The following is a 10,415-nucleotide window of genomic DNA, read 5'->3' as shown; positions in this document are numbered from 1 at the left end:
ATGTGGCATGCATAGTATGTTCTTGGCTACGTGCAGGTTGGTTTTAACCTAGTGTACGAAGGATACCTTGGCAAAATTTTCCAAAGTCTCTAAGAGCAAACATTCGAGGACGAATGTTCCCAAGGGGGAGTGATGTTACACCCTATATTTTCGTACGTAAAAATGCGTCGTAAGCAAACTAATGTAGGACCAAAAATGAGATAATATTTAAAAGTATATAAAGTAAGTTAATCATGTTACCTCTGAGGTTACAAATATTGAAGATCATGAACAACAAGTACAAAGAGGGTTGGACAGTTCAGAAGCTAAAGCAATTAAATAAAACAATGTTTCGTCGAAAGTCGACAAGTTGGGAATGTTATAACATGTACCTTTGGGGTGAGACTAGGGTGATTAACATGATAAGGAGATTATGTTATGATTTATATTAGTAGTATGACATCCGTGTGTTATGTTTTAATGTCAAGCGAGTTGTGGAACAAAAGTCGATGAAAGTCATCACAAGTTACACTCATACGTTTTACTGAAATTTTGGGTCAAATGTAACTGCGATTTTCTCCCAATATACTTAGATTTATGGGGTGTTCCACCCATCAAATTAAATATCTATGAGTCTATTTTCTAACGCATTAAACCGTTTGTTAATACGACATTGGAGTAGAAAGATATGGGCATTTGTGCGATACTGCGCAAGCTGCTAGGTGACAAGTAGGTGTGTCACCTACTTGCTTAAATGAAAGCCCAAAAATGGGCCATTTCGGGTCGTCCAAAGAGGCCTTTTAAGGGCCTATTTTCTTCATATATTAGACTTAAAATAGAGCATAATAACCAGACATAAGCTCTGCAAAGAATCCTCCCAAAAATTTCCCACAAACCCTAATTGATTTTCTCTCCCTTTCAAGTTCTAATTGGAGGTAAAACCTAGAGTTTGAAGAACCAAGATAAGAGCTGAGTTATCCAACAAATAAGGTGAGTTTACTGCTCTCTTTCATCCAATTTTTCTTCTGTAAATTCATGGTAAGTCGTTCTATACTTGTAAGAACTCACGGGACGGTGATCGGAAGCCGTGAGTTCGAGTTATTCACTTGTAGCGGACTGTTTTGTGGACTGTTTTGTGTTGCTGTTGGGCTGCGTGTTTTACTACTATTTTGTGGAGTTTTGGAGGAGTAAGGGGGTTTATAAACACCATATAAATGTAGGGTGGTTGGCTGGTCGTTCGTCATAACATTTTCGGGTCGTTTGACACTACTACGGTGGTCGTTTTGTGTACGAAGAGATTGGGGTGTGTTGGGCTGTTTGGTAGTATTTGATGGTGTATATAGGGCTGGAAAATGATGTATATATGTTGTTATTGTTCTGTTCTTGTATTGTTGGTGTTATCTTGAATTTGGAGGAAGTAAGGATTATAGGGGAGATGCTGCCCGTTTTAATACAAAATAAATTTGTCGTTCGTTGTGCGATAGTTGTACCTTTCGTAACTTAACGATAGTATTATTATCGTTCTTGTAGATTAAGGTGCAAAGAGGTGAGTTCAACTTGGTGATTGGAAAGATTGTGATAAGGTATGTTAAGGCTAAGCCTTCCTTCATTTTGGCATGATCTCGTAGCTACATGTGTTAGTAATGAGACAAAAGAGAAGTTCATATTCATGAATTTATTCACACTATTCTAGTCTCATAAGTTACAATATTATTCCTTATCAAGACTCTATATTCAATTTTAGTATTGTCTTCTTCCAGTCAAGAGAGCAGCAAGCCTATATATACAGTATTACAGTATTTTCATTACCATCGAGCTATAATCGATGGGCAGGCCCTTATTGGGCAACCTCTGATCAGATGGAAAGTTATATACCGAGCCTACTGTGGCCGAGCGCCTATGAGCGAGCCCAGCATGGTCGAGATACATAGCCTAGTATGGCCGAGCACCTATGAGCGAGCCTACTATGGCAGAGCAGTTATATATACCGAGCCTTATAAGGCCGTACAATTATTTTACTTACTATATTGAAGGAGTTGAGTCAGTATCAGCAGGTAAGTATATCTCCAGATCATCTTTGACTCCCAGTTACTTCCAGTTATTATATTATCAGTTCAGTTTCGATTTTCAGTTATGTTATTGCCTTACAATACTCGGTACATTATTTCGTACTGACGTCCCTTTTCCAGGGACGCTGCATTTCATGCATGCAGGTTCAGATAGACAGACGAGTAGATCTCCTCAGTAGGTGTTTCCCGAGTTCAGCCTGATCGGTAAGCTCCACGCCTTTCGGAGTTGCCAGGTCTAGAGTGTTGTGTACATCTTATGTATATCTGTATATATGTTATGGGTAGGTCGGGGCCCTGTTCCGATCATAGTACATCTATCAGTAGAGGCTTGTAGACATATCCTGTTGGTTAGTGCAGTATGTTGGGTTTGTAGGCCTGGTATGTATAATTTGGTGGTTTGTCAGTTATAGTAGCTATGACGGCCTTTTCAGCCTAGCTTTATATTGATGTTTAGTTAGCGCTAGTTTCCATTCAGTTTTATATTTTGCTTCGCAAATTGTCTTAAGAGGTGGCCCCATGGCCAAAGTATGACATTATGTGTTCAGAGTCCCTTCGTCGCAATTTGGTACGCCAGGTTAGGTGAGGCACCGAGTGCTTGTCTCGCTCCTAGGTTCGGGGCGTGACACATGTAGCCTGACTATTTCCTTGATATGTAACTGAGCATACTGCTCCGTGTGTCAGTAGATTTAACTTGCAAGAAATGTGTTGATTTCGTAAGTCGATCCACAATCACCCAAATTGAGTCAAACTTGCGCAGAGTGCGTGGTAATCCTACCACAAAATCCATTTAAATCATTTCCCATTTCCACATTGGAATTTCTATGTTTTGTGCCAACCTACCAGACCGTTGGTGTTCGGCCTTTACTTGCTGACAATTCAGACACCTTGCCACAAAGTCAGCCACATTCCTTTTCATATCATTCCACCAATAGACTTCCTTGAGATCATGATACATCTTCGTAGAACCTGGGTGCACGGAATACTTATAAGTGTGAGCCTCAGTCATGATTCTTTCCCGGAGATCATCTACATTTAGAACACATAGCTGCCGTTGGTACCTTAGTGTACCATCATCCATGCCAAGAGTAAAAGCCATAATTTTATGTTTTGAATCCCCTCCTTCAATTGCACCAAAAATGGATCGTTGTATTGCTTCTCTTTTACTTCCATAACAAGCGATGATTTAGACCTATTTTGTACAATTACCCCTTCTTCATTAGAGTCCACAAGACGAACTCCCAAACTAGCCAATCGATGAACTTCCTTGGCAAACGGCCTTTGACATGCCTCCAAGTGTGACAAACTACCCATAGATTTCTGGCTAAGAGCATCCGCCACAACATTGGATTTTCCCGGGTGATACAGAATATCGATGTCGTAATACTTGAGTAACTCAAGCCATCTTCTCTGCCTCAGATTCAGCTCCTTTTGTTTGAAAATATATTGAAGAATATTGTGGTTTGTGAATACATCCACATGGGCCCCATACAAAGAATGACGCCAAATCTTTAATGCAAAAACCAACGCCGCAAGTTCTAAGTCATGTGTTAGATAGTTCTTTTCATGATTCTTGAGTTGCCTGGAAGCATGAGCTATCACCTTGCCCTGTTGCATTAATACATACCCAAGCCCAATTCTTGAAGCATCACAATATACCATAAATCCATCTACACCTTCTAGTAAGGTCAACACCGGTGCCGTAGTCAATCTTGATTTCAGCTCCTGGAAGCTCCTTTCACAAGCATTGGACCATTGGAACTTAACCGCTTTCTGAGTCAATTTAGTCAACGGAGAAGCAAGAGTAGAGAACTCCTCCACAAACTTCCTGTAATACCCTGCTAAGCCCAATAAACTGCGAATCTCGGTTGGCGTTATAGGTCTAGGCCAATTCTTCACCGCTACAATATTTTGAGGATCGACCTTAATTTTTTCTCTGGAGACAACATGACCCAAGAAGGTGACAGATTCGAGCCAAAATTCATATTTTGAAAATTTCGTGTACAATTGGTGCTGATGAAGAGTCTGCAAAACTGCCCTGAGATGATCAGCATGGTCCTCTCGACCTTGTGAATACACAAGAATATCATCAATGAACACAATCACAAGGGAATCGAGAAAAGGCTTAAAAACCCGATTTGTAAGCCATGTATCTGGGAGGAACTTAAATAAAAGAAGGGCTTTCGGTTTTTTGCACCCCGTTTTGGTCTTGCAGCTATTTTTAAAATATATATATAAGAATCCCTTTTTTAGAAGAAAGATTATATATATGTCCAATCTCTAGTGGTGGTGGAACCAACCAAGATGTATGTCGTCCGACCCGACCTCAGACCTAAAAAAGCCATTCAGGTTCGTTATCGATTAGGTATCCGTGGAAACATAAAGATAAAAGAATTAACTAAGTATCAAATCGACCAAATTGAACAAATGATAGGTCAAGATCATGTTGTGAAATAACCTTCCCTATTCTTTCCCCGGACCCTGCTACTAAGAAGGATGTTCGCTTCTTAAAATATCCTATATACGTAGGCGGGAACAGGGGAAGGGGTCAGATTTATCCCGACGGCAGCAAGACCTGAAATTTAAAGTGCCTATACTGGGTCCTGAAAGCTATTTTCGGAATATCCTACTCCCTGATCTTCAATTGGTGGTACTCGAACCGTAAATCAATTTTGGATAAGTACCTAGCACCTTGTAACTGATCAAACAAATCATCTATTCTTGGTAATGGGCATTTATTTTTGATTGTGACTTTGTAAAGATGCCGGTAGTCAATACACATTCTAAGTGATCCATCTTTCTTCCTCATAAAGAGATCTAGTGCGCCCCATGGTACCATCCTATAGGGTGGAATAGATATAGGGTGCGTGTCTGGCATCACATCAATCCCAAAATCGATCTCCCTATCTGGTGGGATCCCAGGGAGTTCATCCGGAAAGACTCTCGGAAATTCATTCACAATAGGCACGGACTCAAGTATAGGTGCCTCAGCATCGGTGTCCGTAACCTGGACCAAATGATAAATACACCCCTTGTTGATCATTTTTATGGTCTTAAGATAAGAAATAAACCTGCCCTTTGGCACTACATCATCACCCTTCCACTCAATAACTGGCTCATTAGGAAATTCGAACCTAACAGTCCTGGTTCGGCAATCAAGCTTGGCAGAACAAGAATAAAGCCAATCTATCCCCATTATCACATCAAAATCGATCATTTTCAATTCAATAAGATCGGCCACGGTGTCCCGACCACGCAACCTGACAACACAATCCATATAAACCCACGCGGCCAAAATAGACTCACCAACCGAAGTAGACATAGAGAACGGCTCATGAAGCTGTTCCGGTTCTATCCCAAATTCCCTAGCAACATAAGGAGTGACATATGATAAAGTGGAACCGGGATCAATAAGAGTATATACATCATGGGATTGGACAGACAATATACCTGTGACAACATCTGGAGAAGCCTCTGAATCCCGACACCTCCGCATAGCATAAAATCTGCTGGGTCCTCCCGAATCATGTGCACCACCCCTAGATGCACCACCCCTAGCTGCACCATGCCTGATGGGTGCTGGGGTGCCTCGAGCTGGAGGTGATGTCGATGTAGTACCTGTAGAATTAGCTGGCTGTGCTGCACCTTTCCCCATATTTCGGCTGGACAAACAGCAATCCCTCTGAATGTGACCCCTCACACCTCACCCATAACATATAGGTAGGTCCATGAAACAGGCCCTAAAGTGAATCCTCCCACACTTAGGGCATGGGAGCCTTCATTGTTGAATCCTTTTGTCGGGCCGACGTTGCTAGTGGGGTCCCTTATTGCCCTGACTGGGTCCAGATGATTGTGCACTCATCGAAGATTGAGCGAATGATTGAGATGGTCCTGATGACCCTCCCAAGAATGCTGACCTACTGCCATCCAAGTTGTCCGCGGACCGGGCCTTGCTGTTACTCTGACGCTCTATTTTATTCTTCAATTTACGGGTCTCTATGGCTTGAGCAAATGCCACCATCATACCATAGTTCATATCTGAATTCAAGGCAGTTGTAGAGGCCTTATTAATAACCAATGGTCTAAGGCCCTGTGCAAACCGGTGCACTCTAGCCTCCATAGTGGGAAATATGTGAATAGCATACTTGGACAGGTGCGCAAACTCCATATGGTACTCCCACACATTCATACTACCCTGTTTTAGGCTTTCAGACTCAGCGGCACGGACTGCCTTAGTTTCGGCAGGCAAGAAATGATCCATAAAGGAATCTGTGAACTCACCCCACCTTGTTGGAGGGCTTCCCTCCTCACGAGATTCCTCCCACAACTCAAACCAAGAATAGGCCACCCCTTTCAGGCGGTAGGAGGCCAACTCCACTCCCTCTGTCTCTGTAGCATGCATAACCCGAAGAGTTTTGTGCACCTCATCAATGAAGTCCTGGGGGGTCCTCCTCGGGATTAGTACCCGTAAACACTGGAGAATCTAATTGAGGAAACTTGTTCACCCTGAAACTAGCAGATTCCCCTGGCTGATAGGAAAAAGTAGGCCGAAAACTCGATCTTTTGGCCTAAGAAGCCACTGTCTACGCCAACATCTATATGGCTCCCTTAAGATCAACATCAGAAACATCATAATCAGAAGCTGGAGCTGGAGGTGGAACAGGAATATCGGTTAGAGGAACCGCTGCACCTTCAGTAGGCATAGGGACGGGTGCGGTCTGATCAGCTGTGGTAAAATCAGGCAGTGTAGTAACTAGGGGAATATCCTCACCCCTCAGGTGCCGACCAGCATCGTCAGATATAAGATCAACTGCCACTCCCGGGGTGACATTGGCTCTTTGACCAGTTCTTGTCCTCTTCTTTGGTGCCATGTACTAAAACTTAGAGCAACGTACGAGTTAAAGGAGGAACAATCTTTCAATCATCTTTGACGCACGATTGACAACATGAAAAAAGGGTATTATTCCTAAATGTCCAAGTAGCCTCCAAATTATATATGTGGTTGATAACACACCGATAAGAAGGACTCTACTAGACACGGCTCCGAGACATCCTAGGACATATTAAAACCTTAGGCTCTGATACCATGTTTGTCATGCCCCAAACTCGGGGAGCGCGACCGGCGCTCAACCGAGTGAACCCGGCCGAGCAAGCCTATAAGATTTCCTTCTACCCAAACCTCATCAATGAATAAGGGTAATACATATTTTTGTTAATTAGACAATAAGGTGATCATATCTACAATACCAATTTATTACCATTAGTTACTCCATTAATAAGTCTCAAAACACACATACTCACACCTTCATGGTTCAAAGTGGAATAAGTGATTTAGTCACAACACAACTAGTTTAACATTCCCAACACCCATACACAACCCACACTTAGTCTATGGAGCCTCTAATATAACAAAGAGTACAATGATAGTGCCGGCAACAAGTCTCCGGCTATACCTCAAAACACGATGACACATACGAAACAAAAGATGCACAAGCCCAGAATGAGAAGGGACTCACCAAGTCAGCTGGGAAGAATGAGCACCGCTATCACTGGTTAATATCCGCCACTGTGGAACCACCTATATCCATTAAAGATGCAGCGCCCCCGGCAAAAAGGGGCGTTAGTACATGACGAATAGTACTAGTATGAAAACCAAACACCAATTTAAGAATTCAAAAATACAATATGAACATGATGAACCAAGGCGACAATAGAATAGCATAGATAGCCGGTTAAACCAAAACAAGCTTATCGACCACTGTCACTAACATTTATAGAATTCAAGATGAGATCCTCTGTCACCATTTTCACACAAAGAGGCCCCGCCGCCTCACCCCAATGTATGCGGGTGGAGGTGTAATCACAATACCAAAACTCTACTTAAGCGGCCCTGCCGCCTCATCCCAATATATGCGGGTGGAGGTGTAAACACAATACATATTTTCACTCAAGGCGGACCCTCCGCCTCACCCCAATATATGCGGGTGGAAATGCATCAACGATACCAATACCTACTCAAAATGGCCATGCCGCCTCACCTCAATATATATATATGGGTGGTGGTGCAACAACAATACCAAAATAATACACAAAGCGGCATTGCCGCCTCACCCAAATATATGCGGGTGGAGGTATAACCCCAATCACATTCTCTACACAATTTGGTATAATGGTTTTCCACGTAAATCATGACTTGGAATCATAACATGTAGATACACAATCCATAGTTTGGAAGACATCCTCAATTTATAATACAATATCATGAGAGCATTTGAAACAAAAATCAAACATATATCTTTGTCACAAAACGTATTCGGAATACTTAACTTGTAATAAATATCTTGGAACTTACAAGGATATTTGGCTTCCAATTCTTAAAGAAGGGTTTAGACAACCTACCTCAATTGAGCTTCCTTAAACTCTAAAATGATCCGGAATTTTTAGCAACTTCAATCTATTTTAGAAATATAACAAATTGAACCAAAATTAGGATGATGATCATGGTTCTAGCTCATTTGAGCATTTTATCAAACACTAGGTGTACATTAAGGTTTCAAGGTCCTTTTATGGAGGATTCCATCATCCCACAACCCACTCTTTATCATTTTTAGCTCACAATCTTCCTACACCCTTTGGTAACACATGCATGGAAAATAAACAACTCACATACCCAAGAATTGTCTTGCTAATTACCCATACTTATGTAAATTTTGAAATTAAGGGCCAGGGTGTAGAATCTTACCTCTAGGATGAAGACCTAGTGAGTTTTCCTTGTTAATCTTCAAAGATTTGAGCAAGAATTAAAGGATAATTTGTTGAAGATCACTCTCCCAGTCTAGGGCACTCTCTCACTCTCAAAATATCAAGTTTCAGCGCAAAAATGGACTATGGCATATGTTTTAACGAAATAGGGTCAGGTTTAAAAACCATAAAAACGAAGCCCCGGGACAGGATCTTCGGTAGCATATGCGACCGCATAATGGATAGGCGATCCGCATATCGGCCGCACAATTTGGTGGCAAAAACTGGAAAAAACTGCCTGGGTCTTCATTCACTATGCGGCCCGCAGACCTGTTCTGCGGTCGCATAATGCACCGCAGAACCTCCCTTCGCAAAAATTACAAGGTTGATTGTGCAACAAAACTGCGGCCCGCGAAATTGTTGTGCGGTCGCATAACTGGCGGCGAAATTGACATAAAAAATGGCCCAAACTGCTGCTTCACTCTGCGGCCATTCTGCGGCCCGCAGAGTGATTATGCAGCCGCATAATGGGCTGCAGAAATTCTCAATCCTGCAAAATATTTTCCTTCAACTCCCCAGCGCACTGTTCAATCCAAAAAGTCTGCATCGCACTACATTTGGAGTACTATTAAAATTCCTTGATTCCTAATTGATAATAAGCGCTTCATGTCGCATAAGATTGAGTAGGAAAGAAATAAAGGCACAAGCCTCAAAGTAATCAAATTGCACGATGAGAAATCAAGAAGGAAAGTGCTCCTATTAGCCCTGTAGCCTCTCGAAGATAAGTACAGACGTCTCTGTACCGATCCGCAAGACTATACTAGACTCACTCATGACTCGTGAGACCTAAGTGAACCTAGTGCTCTGATACCAAGTTATCACGCCCAAATTCCATTAGAAGATGTGATGGCGCCTAACACCGATGTCAGGCCAGCCAACAATAATTGATTAATTTAATTACTCACTTCAGTATTTTTGAAATCATAATTTCCTTCAATTAAATAGCAAGAGATAGGCTTTACAAAGTAAATGATGGTATTTTCACAACTACAATACTGAACAACTCATAATCACCCCCAAAACCCGATGTCACAAGTACATGAGCATCAACTAGAAAATATATTTGAAATACAACATCTGTCTAAAAGTACAATTAGACAGGATGAGGTAGATAACTCTGATGGAGACTCTGTGTACTGCCAATTCACAACATGCGATGTAGCTCACCTAAGTCCCCAAAATACATGTGCCTCTACGCCCACAAGTCTGCTAGACATATATGCACCTGCACAAAAATGTGCAGCAAGTGTAGTATGAGTACGTAAATCATTGCGTACCCAGTAAGTATCCAGTCTAACCTCGAAGAAGTAGTGACGAGGGTTCGACTCCGGCACTTACTATGGGATAACAATAAATATGTCAAAATTTTAATTAAGCATGGATTACACTAAGAATACTGATAACCCAATAACAGGAAACAGTAAATAATCCCTCGCCAATATTAAGTCCCAAATTTATTTTTCATCATTTAACAATTTATATCTTAAGCCAAAGAAGCAATATCAATTAAAATTGGTTGCAAAGATTTATCATGCGCAAATTATGCCGAGGGCGTACGGCCCGTCCAAC

The 10,415-nt window shown here is 41.8% G+C and overlaps 1 protein-coding gene across 1 annotated transcript; it reads right to left on the bottom strand.

Annotated features, from left to right (window-relative positions):
* Window positions 1-5,856: 5,856 nt before the first annotated feature.
* On the bottom strand, window positions 5,857-6,306 carry LOC138901485 (uncharacterized). The gene has a single exon (XM_070189254.1). The coding sequence runs from the start codon at window positions 6,304-6,306 to the stop codon at window positions 5,857-5,859; it is 450 nt and encodes a 149-aa protein (XP_070045355.1).
* Window positions 6,307-10,415: the final 4,109 nt, after the last annotated feature.

This window comes from Nicotiana tomentosiformis, chromosome 11, assembly GCF_000390325.3.
Source record: "Nicotiana tomentosiformis chromosome 11, ASM39032v3, whole genome shotgun sequence".
Lineage (NCBI taxonomy): Eukaryota > Viridiplantae > Streptophyta > Magnoliopsida > Solanales > Solanaceae > Nicotiana > Nicotiana tomentosiformis.
This window is presented reverse-complemented; position numbering and strand designations above follow the sequence as displayed.

Excerpts from the sequence above, each read along its gene's own strand:
- LOC138901485 (XM_070189254.1), bottom strand. The coding sequence starts at position 6,306 with ATGGATCATTTCTTGCCTGCCGAAACTAAGGCAGTCCGTGCCGCTGAG.